General features: G+C 38.7%; 1 protein-coding gene across 1 annotated transcript; it reads left to right on the top strand.

Annotated features, from left to right (window-relative positions):
• Positions 1–23: 23 nt before the first annotated feature.
• Positions 24–17,247, top strand: ANAPC4 (anaphase promoting complex subunit 4). The gene is made up of 28 exons (XM_088539940.1): positions 24–163; positions 659–764; positions 1,389–1,521; positions 2,674–2,748; positions 2,875–2,901; positions 2,998–3,042; positions 4,233–4,317; positions 4,704–4,814; positions 5,422–5,505; positions 5,741–5,827; positions 6,562–6,626; positions 6,729–6,771; positions 6,865–6,941; positions 7,381–7,481; positions 7,563–7,614; positions 7,920–7,975; positions 9,206–9,252; positions 9,874–9,930; positions 10,094–10,150; positions 10,682–10,775; positions 12,537–12,634; positions 13,132–13,193; positions 13,274–13,312; positions 13,400–13,501; positions 14,859–14,936; positions 15,631–15,801; positions 16,356–16,479; positions 16,901–17,247. Exons 1-28 carry the CDS (start codon positions 56–58, stop codon positions 17,114–17,116), a joined length of 2,400 nt encoding a protein of 799 aa, XP_088396066.1. The 5' UTR covers positions 24–55; the 3' UTR covers positions 17,117–17,247.
• Positions 17,248–25,333: the final 8,086 nt, after the last annotated feature.

Raw genomic sequence — 25,333 nt, 5'->3', positions numbered from 1 at the left:
GCGGCAGAGCTTGGCCAGGGCCGGGGCTGGGCCGGGCCCCGGCGCCGTGGGCGCCATGCCGCCCTTCCGGCAGGTCGGCGAGAAGCAGCTGCCGCAGGAGGTTCTCTTCATGGCCTGGTCCCCCAAGCGCGACCTCATCGCCCTGGCCAACCGCGCGGGGGAGGTGAGCGCCGCGCGGCTCCAGGAGGCCTCCCCGGCTGCCGCGGCGCGGCCCTCCCGCGCGCAGCCCCTTCCCGGGGCTCCGTGTCCTCGCGGTGATCCAGCGCGCGCAGCCCCTTGCCGGGGCTCCGTGTCCTCGCGGCCCTCCCGCGCGCAGCCCCTTCCCGGGGCTCCGTATCCTCGCGGTGATCCAGCGCGCGCAGCCCCTTCCCGGGGCTCCGTGTCCTCGCGGCCCTCCCGCGCGCAGCCCCTTCCCGGGGCTCCGTGTCCTCGCGGTGATCCAGCGCGAGGAGCACGAGCTCGTGCCTTCCACCCGCCCCGCACCGGGAGAAAACACGGGAAGGAGCCCTCACGTTGAAGGGAAGATGGCACCTGAGATGCCCGAGTGGCCAGGGAGCACTGGAGTTTCCTTCCCGAGCCGATTTACAAGCTAGCATTAATGGGGAAAGAATTATTATTATTATTATTTATTTTGATCTTGCACGTGTTTGGTTTTCAGGTCTTGCTCCATCGCCTTGCAAACTTCCAGCGCGTTTGGAGTTTACCTCCAAATGAAAATACGGGGAAGGAAGTGACTGCTCTCGCGTGGAGACCAGATGGCAAAAGTAATGTGGAGTATGAGTGACATGGTGCAATCAAAACAATAAAGAAACTGTTGGAAATCAGTGCAGATTGAGGTGGTGCTTTTTCCTGCTGTGGGAAATCTGCAAGTAAAGGGTATTGAAAGAAAAGCATAGCTTAATTTTTTATTTTTATTTTATTCAAAGTTATGGGAAGGATACACTGTTGAGGCTACTGCAAGAAAGATTTACAGAGTAAGTTTATGTATAAGAATGTTGTTTTCCAAGCTATAGCAAGGCTTCCAGTTCCTAAGCGGAGTATTTTCATTGCTGCATAGCATTTTACTGCTGTTGAATAGTCTTCAATTATAGATTAGCCTCAAAATTACAGAAACTAATGCATGTGCTTTATAAGAACTGTAGTGAAAAGCACCTAGGGTTCAAAATGCAGATAAATAATTATAAGGTCAGACTTTTGACTTAAAAATAGCATAGGAGAAAGTAGGTTTCAAGTGAGAATTTGGAGGCAATAAAAGACAAGGAGAAAACTAGATCCAACTATTCTGTCCAGTAATAGGCCTTGAAGGAATGTTGTTTTCTAGTCCAGCATAAAATAAATACAAAGCTTTGCATGTTGGTTATTAATATATTATACTTTACCTTCTCTAGTTTTGGCTTTTGGCCTTACTGATACCAAGCGGATTATTCTGTGTGATGTAGAAAAACCTGAAAGTTTGCACTCCTTCTCCGTGGACTCTTCCATTACCTACATGCACTGGATGGAGGTAACTGAAGAAAGCAGGTAGGTCTGAAAAACTCTACAGGTAAATGTGGGCGATGTACTACACAGGCTATCTTACTATGTAATATATAGTTAATATGTTACAAGGGGATAAATAAAATAATACAATAAATAGCTTTAGCACTTTCTAACCTTTTTGTTAAAATTAACTTTAGAATTGACATTTTTATGTGCTTATTTGTAGCGACGAAATCTTAGTCTTGAGGTTCTTTTAGGTTATATGGGAATATTGCAGCAAGATTTGAGCACCCACCTATTAAGAGCTTGCTTAATTTGGTGTTAATATGAGGACTGTCTCTCTCTTCAGTTTACATCAATGCGAACTAATGTATTCATTTATTAAACTATTTGTAATAATATTATTATTCATCAGTCTTGTTAACCAAGGAGAATGTTGTATTTAAATCTTAACTTCATTTCTGTTTATTATACCCTGACCCCTTTGGTGGGTCTGTCATGGGTGCAACTGCTTCAGGTTGTCAGAGTGCTGTGATCTCTCAAAAGCCTCTGATATGTGTCGTGCAGTGCAAGACAATAAGTAAACATCTATTTTTAGAAGTGAGAGGAGTTTGTTGGGGGGGAGGATGAGTTGGGGATTCTCTTCCCTGTAAAGTACAAATTAAAAATAGTAAGAAAGAAAATACATCTTATATGGAACTATGGAACTATAATTTTTTTCTTTAAGAAGCTAAATTTATCTCCTGATAGGCAGTTTCATGCTTTGCAGCGTGTCTAAGCTGTGGTGAAAAGTGCTGCCCTTTAGTCTTCCTTATACTGTAGTATGTGCCTTAAAATTGAAGGGTTTTTTTGAGATGCAGATGTGGTGGGAGACAGAGTTGAGTTTATAAAGAGTGTCTGCCACATCAGCATAATGGATAATTCATGGTGGATTTGTTGATAAACTACTGAGCAGATTAACATTTTTTTTTGTTCTCCTTTGGTGAAAATAAGAGTAGATTATGAATCTCCCTTCATTAATTTGTTGATTTCATAGATCAAATTATTAAGAGGGACTGAACCCTGAAATTGGCAACTTTTTAATTCATTGTGACCATTTGAATCTCTGCTGTAACTTCGGGGGTAGAAATAAATTCCATTTTCCCCTTTTTTGCAACTTTACTATCAGTAAAGACAATCATACTTCCTTTTCAGTGTTCTCACTTCATTTTACAACGCGGAGGATGAGTCAAATCTCCTTTTGCCTAAATTACCTGCACTACCAAAAAAGTAAGAATTACACAATGAAGATCTGATTTGTCATGTCATCACTGTTTTGATTATTAATCTTGATGCCGTAAAGTGCTTTGGATTACACATGCTCATTGTTACTGACAATAATTATTTTGTTTTCAGTTATAGCACCACTGCAAAAATCTTCAGGTGAGAAACTCATTTTATCTCTCTCTATTTTTTTCTTCCTTTTTTTTTTCTGTTATTGAGACAAGTTACATCTGCATCATTTTTTTTTGTTTTCAGTGAAGAAAAGTCAGACGAGATTATGAAGCTTCTGGGGGATGTAAGGTAAATTCTGTGGCTTTCTTTTTAATTGTAAAGTATTGGATAGTTTTCCTTTTTAAGTTACTAATAACTTATTTTTCATGGTTCTGGGGAAAGGGTTTGGAATGCCTTCTTTTTCATTTACAAAGATGAAGTCAGAAGAATGTGTTTTATTAAAAATGTCTTCATCGGTTTCCACTTGTTTTCCATTTCTATTTAGAAAGGTTGCCTGATGTGTGCTGATTTTCTTACCAGCAACTGCTGTTGCTGCCATAGATGCTTTTCTTGGTGAAAGATTTCCTGGTCTGCATTTGATGGGAATTTTGTGTATGTTTAAGATTAAGTTGATCCTGGGAACATTGCGAATTCTTGTTGTTCTGGGCAGGGCCTTGCTGTGGATTTGCCTTAGTGTAACAAAGGTTAATTTGACACACAACCTAAAGTTGGCTGTGTTAAGATTGCTTTCAAATAACTCAGTATCTTTTACTAGGGGAACTGTGAGGAGCAGTTGCCTGGGGTCTAGCGCATTGGATGGTGATCAGCGCTGCTGAATATTTGCTGTGCAGCCTAGATGAGGGCACTTCACTTCTGTGGTTGTTTTTCCATTTCCTTTCTCATACTCTCCCATGTAGACCCATTGCTGAGAATCATGCTCCTCATTTCAAAATCTACATCTCTGCACAGGCACCAGTTATTCCCTCTTAAGACATGATATCTGTTCTTATAGTAGGACTAAGATAAAAGATAGGGGAGATGTGTGTGTATGTGTTGTAAGAGCTTTGCTGACTCTGTGCTCTTTCAGACGTCCAATTAAACAAACCAAGAACTTTACAGATACTGCTTTGCTAAATTCTATATTTTATTTAAAGGAAACATTGCCTTTTCTCATATGGTAGCCTGTGTAATAGGCAGAAATTGCAGTTAATTTTCTGTTGTTTATACAGGGACACGTAATGTCATTTCCTTTATATTGGAGAGCATTACTCTTCACTGTAATGTAAGCCATACTTACTATGTAGTAGAAAGTATACTGGCATAAGACAGCAATAGACCAACTCCTTGTCCAAAGTTTCATGTTTTTAATGGATTAATTAAGGATTATATTTGTGTGCATTAGGATCTGACAGACAGGTGTGACTTCTGATAGTTTAGAGAGAAGATTTGTAGTTTTATTTTCTGGTATACTCATCGCACATCTGCTTCTTCTTTTACAGGCTCAATGCTCTTGTTCTTGGTGGCAGCTCAGGGTTCATTGAGATTTATGCTTATGGAATGTTCAAGATTGCTCTCGTAACTGGGGTACGTTCACTTCCTTCCCATAGATTTTTCCTCAAAATACACCTTGATTGAATAAAACAGTAGATGTATGAAATGAGTGAAATGGGATTGCTGAAGTTTCAAGAAAGGAATGATTGCTTGCTTATCGACAACTTTGTATAGTTTTAGGTCTTGTTTCAAATGCAACAAATTCAGCATTGATGCACAGTAACAAGGGTGCTTTATTTTCTGTACACTAGCTGAAAATTTTACTTTGAATTTTTGCATGTAATTGAATGAAGCTACCTTAGTAGGTAGCTGTACTGTTTGCTCTGCTAGCAACAGTAAATCTGCTAGCACAGTAAATACATAATTGTATTTCTTGTATAATGCAATATTTCGTTAACTTTTCAACTTGAATCCTTCAGGTGCCAGGTTCTTGTCGTGGCCTATGTTTGTCTAGCGATTTGAAATCACTATCAGTTATTACAGAGATACAAGACTCTCCAGACAGTGAAGCAAAGATGACATACTTTCAGGCAAGTAAAATAAGTTTACAATGTTCTTTAACAGTAAAAAAGCTGTAGTTTAGTTACTTTCAGGTAACTTCATGGTTATCCTGTTATTCGCAGCAACTATTATTATTACCTATTATTACCGCAAACTACTTTCTTCAGTCTTTCTAAAATTCACCTCAGTTTAGCTTTTGGGTTTGTCACATTAACTTGCAGTCTCATTGATGAGACTAATGGAAGTGAAGCTCTGGGACATTCTTTTAAAATATTACTTTGGATATGATATTAATTTATTCAATTATATCTATATTTATTCAGACTTTCTTTATTTTGCACACAAAGGCACAATAACAGTGTAGTAACTTATGAAGGCTATCAAGCATAGACATTCCTAAAATATTACTGTCAGGATTGCAAAATGTCAAAATAAGATTTTTTTTATCATGAAATTTTGTTGATACATCAAAATTATTTGTGCTCCTTTGACTTCGAATGTATTTCCCTATTAAAATCAACTTTGAGAAAGTGAGAAAAGAGGCTTTTTCTGTGGATTCCTCCCAGTCTGTCATTTCTGTAGTCTAAAATTTCTCTGGAGACAAATCATCTCTTAACTATTACTTGTTTGTTACAGCTGGACACTAGTCTCTTATCTAGTTACTTACCTGAAGTAACTCGAATGGCTCGAAAATTTACTCACATTTCAACTCTTCTACAGGTAAAATTTTGCTTTCACATCTCTAATACCTGGCTTTTACAGACTTCAGTCTGTAAAATGCAAATAAAGTATTATCTAGTAGGAACCTTAAGTTGATTTTAAGTTAATGTAGAGCTCTAACTTGGAAATTTTATAATATGTTTAGTTTATCTCCTAGTATTGTAACATTTTGGTCTTGAATGTGTATTGAAGCTGGAGAAAAGTAATAAAGCCAGTGCTTGTGTCTGTATTACAGTATATAAAGTTATCATTGACATGCATGTGTGAAGCCTGGGAGGAAATATTGATGCAGATGGACTCGCGGCTAACAAAGTTTGTGCAGGTACTGCAGAAATACACTTCTGACAGTAGCTGTTTTGTTACTGTTAACATAGTTTGTATCTTAATGCTGCTTAAGTTTAATGCCCCCCAGGCAGCAGTCTTTGAGTTGAGGCAACCCAGAAGCTATTCCATGTTAAATACTTTGAAGCTAAAGATACCTGAATATAATAAAGCATGATCATATTGTGATATTTCTGTATTTTATTTATTCTGAGTTTTTCAAAGTGATAGTTTCCAACTTCACAGTTGCTACTCAGTTGTTTTCTATTTAAGGTTGTGTGTTTATATCGTTCAGTCACTGATAGTCTGCCTACTATAAATATTGAGTGCAGTCCACCAGTGTTTTCAGCCTGGTTCAATAGCACAGGTGTAACAGACCCATGCTTTAGATGCTGTTGGACTGGCTTACATCCTGTGGCCATTGATCATGGCTAAAAGTTAATTTAAACTGGTAATAATTAAGTTAATTTAAACTGGTAATGATTTCTTTTAAACATAGATTCTTGGTGATGCTGAACTATTTGGAATTTTTACTGGGGAGTAGAAATGAAAATAACTTAAGTTACTTGACTCTGTCTTTGAGTTTCAGTGATCAGTAGTCTGATTTCAGCATTCAAGAATATGCTTGTTTTTTTCCTATATACTTTTTTTTTTTTCCTGTATACTAATGTGAGATTATTTGGTAGACTGAATTTAATCTGTTTACCTATCTATTTCAATCATTTTGACTGGCAGGAAAAGAATACAACCACTTCTGTGCAGGATGAGTTTATGCAGCTGTTATTATGGGGCAAAGCAAGGTAGTTACTGTTGTTTTATCTGAGTATGCATTTGCATTTGAAGTTGAAATACAAAATGAAAGTATGTTTGGTTCTCTTTTCTCTTCCAACTCCTGTCCTTAGTCTGGAACTTCAGGCATTATTAATGAACCAGCTGACAGTAAAGGTATGTTAATGTTTTTTAAATCTTCATGTATTCAGTATCCTTTAATTAATATCTTGTTATATAAACATATGTTAACATTTCTTTTCTTAACAGGGTTTAAAAAAACTTGGTCAGTCCATAGAGTCTTCGTACTCGAGTATACAAAAGTTGGTCATAAGTCATCTGCAGAGGTAAGTCACAAGATATCCAATGAATTAGAGAGAAATTGGCATATTATATGGCTCACTGAAAGAATTTGTGCTATATCGAGGGTTCTGTGAACGTAGGTGTGTTGGTGTGGAGACTGTGGTGTTGCGAAATGTGCTAATTTAATTTTGGATGCTGAAGAATTTTTGAGCATACTTCGAACAATCTCTATGGGCAACCAACTGCCCCTGACTAGTGTTTGGGTAGGAGCCATGCAAAACATTCATAGCAACTTTGGGTTGTGGTTAAAATAATTTTCCTGTGAAATAATAATTCACAAAAGCTATAATAATAGCTTTTATATACCAGACTACTGTATAAAAGTTCCTATTCACCCATTTAATAAAAATTCATTGTGCAGTGAAGTAATGAGTTTCCAAAGGACTGACTAAAAGACTTCACTACTTTGCTCTGCCTTCCTAGTGGCTCTGAGGCACTGTTATACCACTTGAGTGAATTGAAAGGAATGGCATTATGGAAACAAAAATATGAGTCTCTAGGATTAGATGCATCTGGAATTGAAGGTACAGTAGTGTTTGTGTGCTATTTACCCACTCCCATTTTACTTTTTCAGGCTTAGTAATAATGTTTTGCTCTCTTTGTAGATGCTATTACTGCTGTTGGTTCTTTCATCCTGAAAGCAAATGAGCTGCTTCAGTAAGTATAAGGCCTGGAGATAGATAGAAAGATTGATTGATTTTTAGGTTTTTTAAAAAAAGCCTATTAAGTGAAATGTCTGGGGAAGCATGTGGCTGAGAGGAGTGCAAGTTGGGAGAGCAAATCTCATCTCACTGCACCTTGGAGAATCCAACCTCAAGAGCAGTCCTACTCTGAAGGATGCTTTAAGCATTTTTTAAAAATTCCTAATGCTTGTGTGTCTGTCTGTTAACAAAGATGGAACTTAAACCTGGGCAGCTTGTGACAGAGAGACCAGGTAGTTTATTTTCTTGTTTCTTGTACAGGGTTATTGACAGCAGTATGAAAAACTTCAAAGCGTTTTTTCGATGGCTCTATGTTGGTAAGCTTCATTTCATAGTAAGCAGGCAGTGTCGGTTTTGTATTGTAAACATTGAGATGTTGGCAAGTAATTAAGCCAATCTGAAGTATAACTGTCTATTTATTGTTATCATAGAAAATTCTGGCACACACAAAAGGTTATGTTTGGAGCAACAATGATTATAAATTTATGATTGACATACTAAATAGCCATAGGTCCCAGTTATATTTATGTGCACAGAATTCAGAATACATGTAGGTATTTTATATGCTTATCCTGTAATATATTATTCCAAGTTGTTTTCTGCTTCATGACCAATTTGATTTGGAGAAATGAGAGCTGTGATTTACACAAATTTTGAAGTATGGCCTGACTGGCTGACTGGCCCATACTCTGCCACTGTTGGTATTTTTTTTTTTACCCCCCCCTGTGAGGACTTAGATACCAGCTAAGTTATGCACAGGTATAAACATTCTCTGAATGTTCTGATGCAATTTATAGACCCCCTCAGACTGTAGCTGAATAGCTACAAATTAAACATAAGAAAGAACCGAGGAATTTTATATTTTAGTGTTGCTAATTTTTGTAAGTGTTTGTAAATACACTTACAATTTTAGTTGTTTTTTAAACTGTTTTGCCAAAAAAAGCAGTTTTGTAAGTCACATCAGTCGTTATAATTTCATAATAATTAAAAACATTATATGTTAGTTTGTAGGTGCTAACGCTGCATTTCTGGTGCTTTTAAATTTAAAAATTGCAGAAAGCAGAACTGTAAGAATTATCATAACATTAACACTTTAAATAACCACTCTTTGCCACTGTTGAAACTAAACAAAGAACTTGGTATCTGAGCCTTAATGATTAAAATGTCTTTTTTTTTCAGTTCTCTTTAACACATGAATATTGCTATGCACAATATAACAGTGTATTATAGTTTTTTATTTTAATACTGTTAGTAGGAAAAAGAAGTCCTCACCAACCCCTAATAATAATTTAATCTTGATCTTGTAGAGGATGGAATTCACATAAAAAGGATAAAAATAGCTATGTGCAGATTAGTGTTACAAATAAGTGGGGCAGGTGAGCCTCAATTACAGTCTCAATTCGTAATCCTTCATTTTAGAGTCTTTTGTTTCTGAAAAATCCTTCTATGTTATTACCAGTGTCTTGTTACACAGCTATGAAAAAGGATGAGAATATTAGGGGGAAAAAAGAACTGTTAATACATTAAGAATATCATTTTTCCCTCAGCTATGTTGAGGATGTCAGAAGATCATGTGCTTCCTGAGCTGAACAAGGTAGTAGTAACTGCTAGTTTGTGGTGATATATTTTAATATTCTGCCAAACTTAGAGGGCAGTATTAAAAGCTTAATTTTGGTTCCAAACCTTGAACAATACTATCTGTACTGCTCCTTTGAGAAAGTTGATGGCCTCAGCTTTGAACTAATATACTCCATTTCACAAGTATTGCTTTTACTTTGTTAATACTACTCTTTTTACAAAGCATGTGTGTGAATGTGTGACAGCTGTGAAGTACTTGCCTAGTGGCTCTTTATATGCCCTAAATGTCCTCTTTTATTCCATTTCTGAAAATATCAAGGGTCCAGATGGTGAGCCTGCTTTTAGTGCTTCCTTCTCCAACAACTGCCTGTTTCTCTGACCCAAGTCAGTGGGATTTTAATATCCTTCCCAAAGACCTGGAAGGGGGGCTGGAATACTCCTGCTGCAGCAGCCTGCAGAGTGCAGTTGATGGGCGCAAGGACAGAGTTGTCATCCACAGTGACCTAGGCAGCCAGGATGGCCAGGGGACTGGAATAATCATCCTGTGAGGAGAGGCTGAGGGAGCTGGGTTTGTTTGGCCAAGAGAAAACACATTCCTTGCAGTTTCTACATTTTTATCCTTTTTTCTTTCTTATAGATGACTCAGAAAGATATCACATTTGTTGCTGATTTTCTTACTGAGCACTTCAATGAGGTAAGCTGTTTGCTGAATACCAAATATAGCATCTGAGTGTATTTTTGCTGATGATGATTGAACTTGGAAATCTTTAGGGAAAATAGTTGAATCTCTTTTTTGTACACTAGTTGTCATTGAACTTTGGGGTTAAATTTTCCTTTTGTATGTGTTTGTTTTTCAGGCACCGGAGCTCTATAATCGTAAAGGAAAATACTTCAATGTGGAAAGAGTTGGCCAGGTAAAGAACGAAGGAATGGAAAAAATAATAAGTACAAAAATTCTAGATGAAAAAATTTAAAGCTTTTCTTTTCTCTCCCTGCCCTTTCCTGTGTTGCACATTCCAGCTATGATAGAGGAGAGTATCAATTATTTTTCACTGTTGTTAGGAAAAGAAGTGTTTAAAATTTACTTTGTAATCTTAACCTTATGTATACTCTGTTTTAAGAAAGAGGTGAAATTATTTTGTGACCAGCAGTATTAGTGTAAAACTGAAATCTACTTATTGTCTTTATGCCATTATTCAGTGGATTTCAAAACATTTGCACTCATCCTTTATTTTAAGATTGGATTCACATGGAAATATGCTGTTTACAATAATTTGTTTTCTTATTAGCTCCTGGAAGAGGTGGAGGATTTAATATCGTATGTATGTGTTATTCTTAATATTAACAGAGATGCTTAGCAGACATGTGAGGGACAGTGTTGGAGGTGAGTTCTGGTGTCCTTTGTTCTTAAATAATGATCTTGTAAATGTCCTTTTCTTTTGTAGTACTTGAAAGATGAAGATGATGACCTTGTATCACCACCTAATACGGAAGGAAATCAATGGTTTAACTTTCTTAAAAATAGTACCCATCTTAAAGGTAACTTGTGCTTTATACAGTGAATCAAAGAAACATGTAGACCTTAACAAATTTAGAAGAATAATCTGTTTTTCACGCTTAAGTTATTTCTATGGTGTTGGTTATGTATTTTTATCTAAGTAGAATAAAATAAATGGACCTTGTTATTTAATAGAGTTTTCACGTAGCTGCTTATTCAGCCAGTTGCCCTTTGCTGTATATTAGGAGTTTCCTACTTTTTATGAACAAGTGTCAGAAATGTTGGTTTCTCATGAATCCCAGGAAGATGTCTATTTTAGGAGACTTTAATTCCTAAGCAAGTAATAATAAGGAAGGAATAATAAGGACATACACTTGGTCATACCTGACAGTGTCTTCTTCATTCTTTCTCTCTGGGATTTAAGATTTCACACTGCTGCTACATTGTTTTGTTTAATTAGTGTTAAAAGGGAAGTAAGAGACAATGACAAACTGATGCTGAGAATGACCAGAATAGTCATAGTTTCCATTAACCATAGCATCTAAGGACTGTAAAACTTCTACAGTGTGAGCTGTCTTGTTATTATGAGAGGGAATTTGCCATGGCTGCCTTTTTGGGTCTGTTAACAATTAAATGAAAAGAGGGGAGGCTGTTGCACCTTCTTCTATTTGGCAAAACAGTCTCTAGAAATATTTTAAGATATGCTTCTAAGATATATTTACCTAAATTATCAAAAATATATGTAGATTATTTGACACTTCACTTCTGTTACCCTCCAAGATCCATAGTTGTAGACAGATTGCTATGAATGTCTTTGTATTATTTAGTTATTGAGAGGTATGTTTGTTTTTCTTCTTAGGACTGTAAGGTTTATAGCGATTAGGAATGTTACATGTGCCTCTGTGCACATGCAACACTCTTACTACCATATTTTGGTGTCCTGTATTACTTTGCTGATTGACTTATTTTTTGTACTCTTTTCCAGCTAAATATTGGAAAAGAAACAGATTAGGTATATAAAATAAGTAGTAAGATTTATCTTTAAAACTAAGTGTCTTTTTATAATGTATCCTTCACAGAGGGAATGTCGTACCCAAAATACAGCTACTATAAAAAGTACAGAAATGCTTTTGCTAAAACAAGATATTGCATGTACAATTTCATGTACAACTGTACTGCTAGCTCTGGACTCCTTCAGCCACCTGTTTCTGTAGTTTCAAATGGGTGATGAAGGAATGCTGAAGGGATGAGCAGGTCTCTGCTTCTTCATTTCCCTCATGGCATGCTGTATTACAGATATAATTAATAATAATAAAAGGACCTGGAGGTCCTTTCCCACTCCAAGCTTCTGTTCTGTGGGGGACTAACTTCAAAATGCAGCTGGGCTGCTCAGGGCCCTGTGCAGTCGAGTCCTGGGTGCCTGCAGGGAGAGGGCCCCGGGCTCGCTGGGCCTGCTGCCTCGACGCGCCTCGGGGAAGCTTTCTTCTTGCACCCAGCTGGAAATTCCCTTGCTGGAGCTTATGACTGTTGCAACTTCTTCTGTCGCTGCGCGCTCAAGAGAAGGACATTGCCCTACCTTCAGAAAGTCTTCTGTAGCTGAAGAGCCCCTTTGGCTCCTTCTCTTTAGCTCTTTCTTCTGCAGGCTGAGCCAACCCCTCAGCTTCTCCTCATAAATCGTTCACTGCAGCCTCCTGACCATCTTAGTGCCCTGCCACCAAACTCGCTCCATTTTGCGTTATACAGTGCAGCATATTTTGAGGTACGCGAGTTTTTAAAACGAACTTTGGTTTATCTGTTTCCAGAAAGTCCACTATTGTTTCCTTATTACCCTGAGAAGTCGCTGCATTTTGTCAAAAGGCAAATGGAAGAGATCATTGATCAGTGTTTACAGAAACCAGCTGTAAGTTCTGTCTTTACAAATTACAACTTTATTTTAGGGTAGTTTCAACTGAAGACCAAGGGAAACTTAATCTTTAATCTTTGCTTTTGGCTGCCTACCCCATGGGTGGTACCACGCAGCCTCACTTCCCCTTTGCTGGGGGTCTCGAGCCTTTGGCTAAGGAGAAAAGAGTGGGATGTTTCTAATTTTCTTTCTTACTTGACCCTGTACATGGATGGAATCTATTTGAACATTAATTAGCATCACGTATGCACTATATCTTATATAGCTGTATTAGGTGGCCATATTCATTTTTATATTCTGAACAAATGCAGAGCAAGTGCATCAAGTGATAGTAGTGTTTGCAATGGAGATGTTTATTCCAGCATAGATGCTGGTGGCTTTCTCTTTCAAATGTACTTGGGTTTTACTTTGTCTTTTCTTTATTTGCCTTAAAAAGGTGTATAGCTGTGAGTAACTTCTTGTATCTTTTGGCTTGTTTTCATTGTATTTGATAGGATGTAATTGGAAAGTCAGTGCATCAAGCAGTCTGCATGACTCTCTACAAAACTTCTCAAAGGTATTTCTGCATTATTTTTAAACTCAGTTGCACAAGATTGTGCAAGTACTTTTTAAACTTTTTTTTTGCTTTCCTTTCAGTGAAGATTCCACGCCACAGTTATTTAAACTACCATTTCTGTAAGTATGTTGCTATTCTCTAGTGCATTTCGTTAACCAATTATTATAATTTGATATAACTTTTTATTTCATCCTCTCATGTTATAGGTGGAATGATAAAACCTCCAATATCCATTATGTTCTCTTCACCATATTAGAAAGCTCTGTTTCCAAAATATACATTTTGAGGAGACACACAGATACTTCCAGGTAAGAAATGGGGGAAGCACAGTGTTTGTGGGCTTTGGTACATGTGTATGTACAGTCAGTTACCACTTGAAACTTCCTGTAAAAAGGGATAAGCAGCATGAGCACAATCCCTCTTTGACTGAATCTATAAATGAGGAGTCCATTAGGAAGAGCAGTAGGAAAATGTGGTAGGAGTTTGTGTCTTACTAGACTTCAAGAATCTAATCATAAGACCCAAATTGTTTGTAGGCTTAGGATAAAAAAACAATCAGGCTGCTTTAGTTTTGCAGAATTACTCACAGAACTACTTGTTTGAGCGATAACATGTAAGGAACCAAACTTTAAAAGTTGGTTTATCGTCTTGTAAGTATTCTTTTGTTAACCCCTTGCAGCCTGTAATTTAATGCACTAATGAAAAATGGGAGGGTTGACTCATAGGTGAAACATCTCTTCTGGGTGTAGTTTTGTGCAGCTTCAGGAGTTTCTGCACCCAAGTTGCTGTTTATCACTGTCTCAGTTCTGATGCAACTGCTTAAGCTATATTCTGTCAGAGGGATCACTGAGATGTCTTGGCCTTAAAAAACATCAGGAACTCCTCCCAAAAGGATTTATTTTATAATCTGGGTTACTTCATGGGAGGAGATGATAAACTGTGATAGGGTGGGAATTTTTAAAGTGGTTTTACCACTGGAGAAAATGCATAGAATGGTTAAGGTTAGAAGGGACCTCTAGAGGTCATCTAGTCCAACCCCCCTGCACACGCAGGGTCACCTAGAGCACGTGGCACAGGACTGCGTCCAAGCGGGTTTTGAAGATCTCCAGAGAAGGAGACTCCACAACCTCTCTGGGCAGCCTGTTCCAGTGCTCTGTCACCCTCACTGTTAAGAAATTTTTCCTTAAGTTCCTGCGGAACTTTTGGTGTTTGTCTGTGGCCGTTACCTCTAGTTCTGTCGGTGAAGGTATTCTCTGTATTTTCAGCTGGGCGTCTCTGATGACAAAATTACAGCCTCGTGGTGTAGTTTCTATCTTGTTTTTTTCCCCCATTAGTATTTAAAGCAGTCTGAACTGGTGTTTTTATTGAGTTGAGTAATAACTAACTTAAGAGACATGAGATTAGGACAGTTGAGCTTGAAATTCATTAAAGAACCCAACCCCACAGCTGGATGCAGTTTCCCAGTTGAATTCATTACGCCTGTTTTGTTGGTGGAAGAAGAAAACCAAAGGTTTCCTTCCAATTATATTGTTAGAGATGTAGCCATGTATTTTTTAAAGCCTAGATACGCTGCAGCATCTCTTTCTATAGCACATCAGAGTTCTTTGGATTTCCTGAGTGGAAAAATAATTACCTGGGTATAATGAATGATCACTCTCCTTTTAGGTCTGTCAGTAATGGACTTACTGCTGTAGAGTTTGGAAGCTTCTTGAACAGCAGTATAAATGACAGCTCAGACTCAAGGTCAGTATATCTAGTTGACTTTCATTCCAGAATTGAAGATTGAATGCTCTGTTTTCCAGTGCTTATTATTACATGGAGTTAACTTCTCAAGTATTACACTTTTCCTGCCAAACAAGGTTAGTTGCCTAGCTTGTAGTCTCTGAGGGAGTCAGGCTATAAGGAAGGGCACAGGTACAGGATTGTGGGAGCCTCATTTTTTTATGCTAACTGAAGGTAGGCTACAGCTTTCTAGTTAAAAAAAAAAAAAAGCTATCTGGAAACAGCTCTCTTATCTGTAATGTTTGTAAAGTAAGACAGCATGAGAGTTGAGGTACCTGAATGAAAATATTCTAGAAGATGTTGGAGCAACTTATCCTTTAACAAGGAAAGGCCAGATGGGGTTGCCCTATGTGCTTTCAGTTGTGTTTCTAAGCGTTCCTCGTGTTTACTGTTTTTAGCATGCTTATTTCTTCCCATTTTAGGTGAAAAGTGAAAAGTTTTTGGTCCCTAAAATATTGCAGTGTTTTTGACTGTCTTTCAGTGTCTTGGCTGCAGGACATAGTGTTTTACAATTTACAATAAAGCTCACTGCCAACTATATAACATTAACCCTGTCAGTCCTAAAAATATTTCAGTTTTGTGTTCACTTTTATTCTTTGAAACTTTCCAAAAAGTAAATGCTGCTTTTTATTTATTTATTTATTTTTCACCATAGGTGCTACAGTTGTTTAGATGCACATTTCTATGATGATGAGACAATAACTGTAGTTCTGAAGGAAACTGTGGAACAAGAGGGGAAGGAGAGAATCTTGGCTCAACTGCCTTTATCTTCAGTGTACACTGATGAGGACCAAGAAAAGGAATTCATCTGGGATTCTGCTAAAAGGTATTTGAAAATCTTTCCTTGAGTTTTAAAAGGGAGAGCTGAAAAGAAGGTTAATTTCATATTTTACATACACACACACACACACACACATATATATATAAAATTTGAAAATAGACATATTGGCCCCTTCTTTTTATGTCATAAAGAATTGTGTGTTGAAGAATAAAGAAACTACTGAAGAACAAAGAGTGTATTTAAAACAAGACTATTTAAACTAATTCTGGCCACTGTGTTAGACAAATAATCCCTTCATACACAAGCCTTTGGTGAAGGCCAAACTTAGATGTAAGTGGAGGCATTGCCTTCAGCACTTTGTTCTGAAACTCTTCTTGTAGAGGAGAAGCTTGAACAAAGCTCATCCTCATCCTCTTGCTGCAGAGGATGCTGCCCAGGAGGGGGGAAGTTTAAGCTCTAAACTCCGTTCCCTTTTACCTCAGTTGAAACCTGGCGTGTCTCCCCAGACAAACAGACCAACTGATTTTTTTTTTTTTTTTTTTAATACTAGAGTTGTTTCTGATGCACTAGTTCTGTGCTTCTGTTCCTGTTATGTCCAGGTTGGATGAGCAAAGCGGTGAGATACCCACACGGACAGTGCTTTTGGAGAATCAGTGGAGAGTGCTGGAGAATATGAAAGCTCAGTATGTTGCTGTAAATGGTATTAGAAAAGTTTCCTGTGTGGTAAGTATAGTATCTGTCAACAAGCCTATGAATAATTATAAGAAATTTGTGCTATTGTCAGACAGAGTAATAACCTGTTTCTGTTAACTTAATGAAATTTATCAAGCATGTTTTTTTTTTTACTGAAAGATTTTCTCATTATCTATTACAAGTGTGTCAGGTTGCAGTCATACTTCTCATAACATAAAGTGGAAAACTTAAACCGAAGTTAATAGATTAGTTTGTGTTACTCTTCAATCGGAAAAGCAACAGAACAGTTGCTGGTTTGTTGTTATCTCCCTTTCAAAGAAAACAAACATTTGATAAAGGCTATTTTAAAGCCATTTACCAACGTGTAAAGTGGTATTGCTTTCCGGGGTGAGGCAGGTTGGGTGATTTTGTTTGATTGGTTCGTTAATGGAGATTTTTAATATTTGCATAGCTAAGTTCAAATCTCCGTCACGTGAGGGTGTTCGAAATGGATGTAGAAGACGATGGGGAGGCTGAAGAGGAAGAAGAAGAAGAAACAGCTCCGACTGCAGCTGGGGAACCTGAAGAGCTGAACCAGTCTGCCGGCAGCCAGGACAATGTGTGTGGTGCTCCTGCTGAAGAACTGCCTGGGGAGACTCAAGAGCAGGAATCGAGCCTGGATCCTTGACATCGTCATTGATACCGGGAAAGGGACAAAGCTGAAATCCAGCGTCAGGGCACCCAGGTGGCTTGTGCTGCACCGGCTCAGCAGTGTCAACGTGCTGTGTGTCAGGGCACTGCAGAGAGCTGGGGCTCTCTGTGTCTGTTTGTTGCCCTTTTGGGGTGGGGAGGCGGGTGGGAAGGCACATGACCTGATATGATTTCTGCCAGAGTTTTTGCATTTGCAGTTTTGTGTGGGTAGGAATAATAGGAAATAACAGGAGTTTTCCCAGCCAGACTGTTGCGTCCTGAATATTGCTCTTAAGAAGAATGACTTTGTGCGTGATAACAGCAATATCCCTTGTTTTAAGGACCAAATTATTTCCCTGTCAGACTGTGTTCTAATGAATGAGGGGAAAGACTTCTTGTAGAGCCAAAATTTAAATGTTTGTATTCCCAACAGCATGTCTGCAGATCAGTGTAAGACCAGTTAGACACCAAAATTTAGCAACTGTTACTTAAATACATAAAAAAATATTTTTGTCTACATTTGTATTCACAATAACATAATGTTTGTTCAAGCTGGGAAGGTCATTGGTCAGTGCAGCATTTTTGTTTGTTTTGTCAAAAATGTGTGTGCGCCTCAACCTGTCCATGGTTCTGTGAGATTATTCTTGAAAGTCTATGTCTCACGTTTTTGTAATGAAAAGTTACAACAGAGAGTCTATTTTTCTATTCTGATGTTACACTGTGTTCTTCCATAGCTAGTATATTTGTGTTCCTTACTAATATATATTTTGTCCAGTAAGAGCTAGAAACTTAAAATGTTTTCCTGTTGCCTACTAGCTTTTTGAACAAACAAAACTGCTAAATGCATGATCTTCCTCCAGGACAGTGAGTGCACCTTGGATTGTGAAAAGGAAGCCAGGTTTTACACCAGGTTTTACCCTTGTAAACAAAACAAAAAAAACCCCACAAACTTTTCTTTGACAGACACTTCTGATATATTTTTTCCCCTTTCTTACCAGCCTCCTTGGAAGTTGTTGGCTATTTAGTTTTATTGCTCTTGTCTAACAGATGCTAATGATTGAAATGTTTGAGGCCATAACATGCTAATGATCGTCTAACAGATGCTAATGACTGAGGCCCCAAGAAAGCTGTAGGGTGCAAAGGCCCCGTCAGAAGTGCTATGGATTTAGTTATCCTTGCTGAGCAATTACTGCTTTTACAGAAACAACTCAGCTCAAGCCTGTCCTTGCATTCTTCCAGGAAGTTTTTGCCCCTGGTCTCACTTTAAAAACTGCCACACTTGGAAAAAATTGTTTTGCTCTACTCTGCTGCATAGTTTTAGTGCATAGTTTCATATGGAAATGTTGTGATGTGTCCTGCCTAAAATTGTTTCCGAATTTGTGCAAGAGCAGCCGTGTGCCTCGCCAGCGTTGCGGGCCCTTCGGCCGTCTCCCTGTGGTTATTTGCACCTCCTTGGTCCAGTCTAGGACGTGAGCAAGCAGGAGTTTTGTTCCAGGCTTCACGAAGGACATAGGCAGTTTCTCCTTCTCCCAGGCACAGTACAAATGCATCCACTTAGATAAGTACTTTTCAATGCATTGCTCATTGCTTCTGTCAAAGTTTTTGTTTTGCTACCAAATTACTGTTGCTATAAATGTTCAGCTGGTTTTGCTTGCATGATGAGGAATAATCCTGAGATGTTTTTGAGGGACCCAGTGATCTGACTTGTCATCTTGATCTTGTTTTCTTCCTTCACTTTTATAGCAATCGAAGGCCTTCCTGTGCTATGACTTCTCATTCTTCCTTTTGTAGTTAAATACTTTTTTATTCTCAGCAAATGTGCTCACAGTCTGCTCTATACTATTAACCTTCAGATCTATAAAACCACAACTGATACCCCGATTTTTGTTTTAGTATCTACCTTTTTGTATGTGGTATTTCTAGCTTTTTTTAAAAAAAACATCAGGCTGCTTTTGTTTTTCTGTTATTTAGGTTATGTATTCCCTTTTCCTGCCCACATCTTTTCTGCCTGTTCTCCATGGCTTGGAAACTTGCACGTGCTTCAGTTTCTGCCTTGGTCCCTGATCTGTTAGTGTTGCTTTGCTTCTGGTGTTGGCACACTGTGACCTGCCCATGGTGGTGTTTCCCTCCACTTCTGTGAATTTGTTTTCCTTCTCATCTTCATAGAGGACCATTTCAGCACTGCTTAAAAAAACAAGAGAGAGAGAAAAATCAAAATTTAGTAACCAGGAGGCCTTGCTTCAACTAACTCTGCTTCCTTTGCTAGACATTCATTGATGTAAGTATTTTTGTAATAGTACTTGCAGGTAAGCTTGAGTCTGACTTTGAAAAACCTTGATAGAGAAGAGGAAAGTCATCTGTGTTAAGTTCTGAAGTTTCTCTGGTCAATGCTAATACCCATGGTCAGAGCTGGCTCATACAACCTGCTGCAGTGGTCTCTGAGAAGAGCTCTCTTGCCAGCCCAAACAAGCTGTTGCTGCTCAGGCTGGCTCCAGTCTAACTTTGGGCCTCACAAGCTGGTTTAGAGGGAGAGCTGACGTAGCCCTCGGCAAGGAGCTGGACATCTTGGAGAGGGGAAGGAAGACTTTTGCATGGATCTCGTGTAGGGCGCATTTTGGAGGATGCATATGAATGAGGAAAGGAATTGCTGTGGGATGGGTTTCAAGAGAGAGATAAAAAGAGTGTCAGGATCGCTGAGGACAAGACCGCGGGGAGCTCAAAGGAAAAGAAAGCTTTAGGTTTGCGTAGAGCTGACAGCAAACCAGCCAAGAGACCTCTGGTGCTAGCAAAGTCCGGAGCTGGGGCACGTCATGAAGGATATAACTGCAGTGTGGGCGTTTCAGCATCTTCGCGCCGGGGGGTATTGCACAGCTCCTGCCCGAGCTGCCCTTGCTGTGGCTCTGCCTGCAGCTCTCACAGAGATGTAATTACCCTGGCCACAGTGAATCAGATATCTTGGGTGGTTTCACACCCTTCCCATGCTTAATCTCGCAGATCAAGCGAAATATCCTCTTGGCCCTACCTCCTAGTGTGAACCTATTCTTTGAAAAAGTAAAAGGAAAAATTCTTAGGTCTAATTTAGGAAATAAAATGCCCTAATTTCAAACCTGTGATCTGATTGCTGTACCCAAGTAGAGCTGTTGCATGTTAGATCTGCTCTTGCAGTTCTCTTAATTGAAGCTGTTCCACTTTGAACACACCAATTATTTTTTCATTTCGCAAAAAAGTGTTTGAGTGTTTGATTTTATAGCCTGGAGATTGGGAAACTTGCTAGCCCTCACCTGGGAAAGTGAGGTTCAAGGTCTTCTAAATTGACCAAAAAACAGCATTTGTGGGTTTTTTGGGTTTTTTTTGTTTGTTTGTTTGTTTTTAAGGAAAAAGGAAAAAGAACTCCTAGTGGTGATACTTTTATGGAGTCTTACAGACATAACCATTTTCTCCTGTACTTTTTTTTTTCTGAATTAAGTTATTACAGTTTTCAGGTCTTCAGATTTTGCTCTCAGTCTTTCCCAAGAAACTCAGAAGTTGTTTAATGAAGATATATACTTGTTCTAAGATGCACTGAAAATCATTCTCTCTATTCTTTTTTTTTTTTTTTTTTTAAGTGATGTTAGGATATGAGCTAGTGAATAAGGCAGGTAAGTGTTTTTTTTTTTTTTTTTTTTGGTACTGTTTTCTAGAATATGTTTCAATGTATATTAATTATTTGAGAAAGATACTAAGACATGGAACAGTCTTAACAGAAGGCTGCTGAAGAGACTATTCAGAAGACAATTTGCACGCAGTAACTCATTAGTTCCCTTCTTGCCTTCAGATGCTGTGTGGTTCTCCTGTGTGCTTAAACAATTTCTCTGCTTTATTCTGCAGAGATCGTCGTCTTAGTTTTTCTCCATGGCTAGTGATCACTGACGTTTTGGAGAAAGGTAGTGGAAGTGCTGAGATTGGCATGGATGGGAATGGCTCTGGGTGCGGAGGCAGCAGCAGAAGGGCTCTAAGACTGATACCGCCTGGATCAGCAGGTCACCAAACCCCAGCATGAAGCTACATGCGGGTGTGCGGGACAGCAGCCCAGGAGGAAATGTGCAAATCCTGGTGACTCTCAGAGCCAGAACAGCATGAAGGAATTCATCATGGACAACTCCTAGAGGTGTAGAAAAGCCTACGCAAAATCAGCACCTGGTTACCCACCTGAAATGAACCCAGAAAAACTCAACAGCTGGTACCCCTTAAAGGCCTCCTGGATGCAAGAGTTTTGGAGCCCAGATGTTGCACAGACTACTCGTACAGGTGCATCCTGGTACCTGTTGCGTATGTTGGTGTGAGAGTGTGAATGAGTGAAATCAGCCTGTTTGAAAATGAAATCGGCCTCCCTTGGCATACCGGCTGGCTTTAGCATTGCTAATGCTGCTGCTGCCTTGCTGTTGTTTCCTACCTAGTAGGGGAAAATGTGAAAGGAAGACTTAGGAAAGGGCCTGGATTCCTCTGCAAACTCTACATCCAAGGCAGGGTCAAAATACAGATATACCTGTATGTCTTTAAAAATGATTCTCGAAAACTGCAATATTTTTCCCTTTTTTATCGTAGAGTTTCAAAGTTGATTTGTTGCTTCTCCATATTGGGACCAGATGATTTGCTTGGGTTTGCATCTGCAGGAGTTCTTGATAATACTCTTGAGACATACTTTAGAAATTAAAAATATTTTGATATGTAGAAAGGATGGTTATCTTGACAATAAAAAGAATTACTCCTGGTTCTCCCTCATCCTCCGTTTCTGACACTGAGAAATCATCATTAGGTATTCACATTGAAGGACTTTTTCCACTGATCCACAAATGTGCAGTTTTATTACATGGTATCTTGTTTTATTTTTTTAAATGTTTAAAATATTAAAACATTTAGAAAAAATATTTTCTATTTAAAGAATGAATGAAGGTGAGTATGCAAATGATCATATGTGGAATAACTGATGTGGTATCCTCCTCTAAGGATGAAATCTACATTTTGGAAAACTTAGTGGAAGTAGAGACAAGTAGGACCTCATTTCAACCAACGGAACTGATGGCTGGCTCAGGAGGAATAACAATTGCCTTGAGTTGGTTTGCAGAGAGGAGATAGATTGAGAGGACCAAAGTGTAAGGGATTTTGATCAAATTGCAGCAGGAGTTGAGTGTGGAGATTTCTCTCCTCCTGCTTCCCCCCCTTTTTTTTCCCATACACCCTTGATATATATTATCTTTTTAAACTGCTGATAGTTCCTAGATTGGGAGCTTAATCATTCAATCTTGAATGAAGAAACAACCTTATCTGTCATGGCCAAGTGTGCTGATACTTTGTCACAATTCAACCTCTTGCCAAAGTCCTGTGCTAGGCTGTCTTGAACCTAGAAAGACTGACACAGGGTCAATCTTTGATTCCAAAGTCCTGGTCAAAGGAGACCTTGGGAAGTGCAGAGGGGAAAGTCTTTGCCTCTGCTCCGCCTTTTCGCTTGATACTGAGCAGCTACGAAGGCCGAAGCATGGATGATGTCAGTCAACATCCTTCAGTTCAGGACATCATTAGGTGAGCAGAAAGCAGCAAATCTTTACAGTTGATAGGAGTCAAGGGGAGTAAGTCAATCCAAGAAAAAATGCTTAGAACATTTTGGACCCTTTGAAGGAAAGCATCAATTACATATTTAGTAGAACAAAACCCATCAGGAAGCCTGATTGCAGATGGTGTCAGTCTCCTCTACGCAGAGCTATGTTGAAGTCCCCACTGGCATGCTGGAATGAGCTGTCTCCAAGTGACGGAGGTAGGAATCAGAAGTGGTGCATGCTGGTTGCTTATTCTTTGGGAGGTTCTTCAAATGAATGAATGTGAAATTTGCACCTGCCATTTCCCCAGAATTTTTACTTCTGTTTTTCCTTGTGTTACCACAATAGACTTTTAGTTTTAAAGCTCCACAACAGACCAAAACTTCAAATTTCATGTTTTTTCTGCTTGTGTTTTGTGCTTGTGTTACCATGATAGACTTTTGATTTTAAAGCTCTATAACAGACCAAAACTCCAAATTTTACTTTTTTTCTGCTTGTGTTTTGTGCTTGGGCTAACCTGTATGTACTAGTGACAATGGCACATGCAGCTCAGTTAATACTGAGTTAAACTTGGGACAGTCTAATTTGCAGTGAGTCACTTTCAGGAAAACACCAGCAAGGTTAATTTAACTTGATCTGACCATGTCCCTGCCCTCCTATGCAAAGTATATCAACACATGGTGTTCACAGTGCAGCCATCTGGCTGGAATTGGCATTGTTTGCTCTTGTCAGGCCATGTTACGTTGCAGATCATTCAAGGTGAAGCTGGTTATACACGAACAGCTTGTATCCTTCAGACTGGTGTTCCTGTGCATTTGTTGTTCACCGTATGTGACGTGCTCCTAAGCTGAAATTCATGGGAGAGACTTTGCTGTAGCTGTGGCTAATTCTCCGTCCTCCACCTTGTAAAGGGCAGGTTGAGCCTCGCAGTAGCCTCCAATCACAAGGAAGCTCTTGGAAGGTCAATCTTTTCCTAAATGTAGTAATTTCATCCTCTAGGAAGCTGCTTGTCACTGTCAGCAAATGAAATAATGCACTGCGCACAGGTGCGAGTGCTTTGAACAGAAGCCCGCACTCTTTGCCATAGGTAGCCTGTAAAAAAAATTTGGGTGCTTTTTGAGAAAGCAGTCATGATTTTGCATGTGATGCTGTTTACACAACCCTCCTGTTTCAAGTTAGATCACTGTAGAAAATGGAGAATGTCATGTGGTAAAAAAGTAAATAGTGTGCAATCTTACCAGTTTCCTTAACTAACTCTGACTTTTGATTGTAGCTACAGCTGAGTTCTAGTTTCATCCTTATTCTCGTGTTCTCCAACTTTAATGCATCTAAACTCAAGGATGCGATTGTATGACCCAGCTCTTGGCAAAGCTCTTAATTTAATGCTTAGTCTTAAGCATCTGCAGTTCTGTCATCGATGATTTTTGAAGGAGCTGATCACTGATGTTAGGGAGACTGTGCCTGTCTTCTTAAAGGAATTCCTATTCAACCACAATTTGCAGTATTTAGATATGATTATTTCCAGGATGTTATTTTCTCAGTTTATTGGGTTAAAAAAAGGAAAATGCTCATTCTAGAAAGCTTTCCAAGTATTGCTTGAATACATTTTTTTCTAGAGTTGAGAAATTCTCTAAAAATAGTTTTGTTTTGTCAAAGCAGAAAATAGCTTCAGAAGTGCTCAGAAGGATAGATAAGGGAGAACATCCATGAGAAATTTAAGTGAGTAGAAAATCTCTCTTCCTACACAGACATTATCTACATTATGGTGAAAGAGCTTTTCATCCAGATGTGATCCTCCCTGTGTCTTTCATTTCTCTTTGCAATTATGGGCTTGCTTTTAGTAATTTAATGAAGTGAGTATGTGAGAGAGGCATTTTTTCTGTTACTCATTGCTCAAAGTTGCTTCATTGTTTGGATGGAGTGTGCTTAACATTTGTTCAGTAATGTAACTATGCAGACAAATATTCATAGTTTCAAATAACTCAAAATTATTTAGATAACAGAAGAAAAACTGCTTCCTACTTTATTCTTTCCCAGAAGTTTGGTTGAGGGAGTATTGTAGATTCCTGATGCATAGTTTCTGAGATGCCTGATCTCCAGTGCATTCTGAAGTTAATGTGCTACAGGGACCTTTTGGAAAGTAAAATCAGTGAATTCAATTGTTTTCAGCTGATTTTGGTGTTCCTCTCACAATATGTACTCAAATGCATCTGTTTTTTTTTTTTTTTTCCCTCCTTCTTCACTACCCCCACAGCCTGTATCATCACTTCATAAAATAATAAAGCACAGGCCATTGCAGAAAACGAGATAGAAAAACTTTTTTTTCATTAGGAGAAAATCTGTTAGAGTTGGTAGTGACATAGGGAGACAGAAAGGGGAAAAGCACAGTGCACGAGTGTGTCAAACTTTCCCACATCCACTGAAGAATTAAAAACAGCTCTGTCAGAGTATAAGAAAAGCAAACAAAGATCGTTTTAGCACTTTAACAAACAAAATACTTATCTGTATTGTAAATATGTTGCCAAACATATGTCAGGCAAACATCAGGCACAAGACACCGTACCAGGGCATGGAGAAAGCTTGAGTTGATGGGCTTCAGTCTGGAACGTTTTTCAGAACAGGAGCTTTCCGACGGTGAAGAG

This window comes from Tinamus guttatus, unplaced genomic scaffold, assembly GCF_059628265.1.
Source record: "Tinamus guttatus ecotype Peru unplaced genomic scaffold, ASM5962826v1 Tinamus_guttatus_pri_ptg000052l, whole genome shotgun sequence".
Taxonomy (NCBI): domain Eukaryota; kingdom Metazoa; phylum Chordata; class Aves; order Tinamiformes; family Tinamidae; genus Tinamus; species Tinamus guttatus.
The sequence above is the reverse complement of the archived record's forward strand: the minus strand, read 5'-3'. Positions and strand labels throughout refer to the sequence as shown.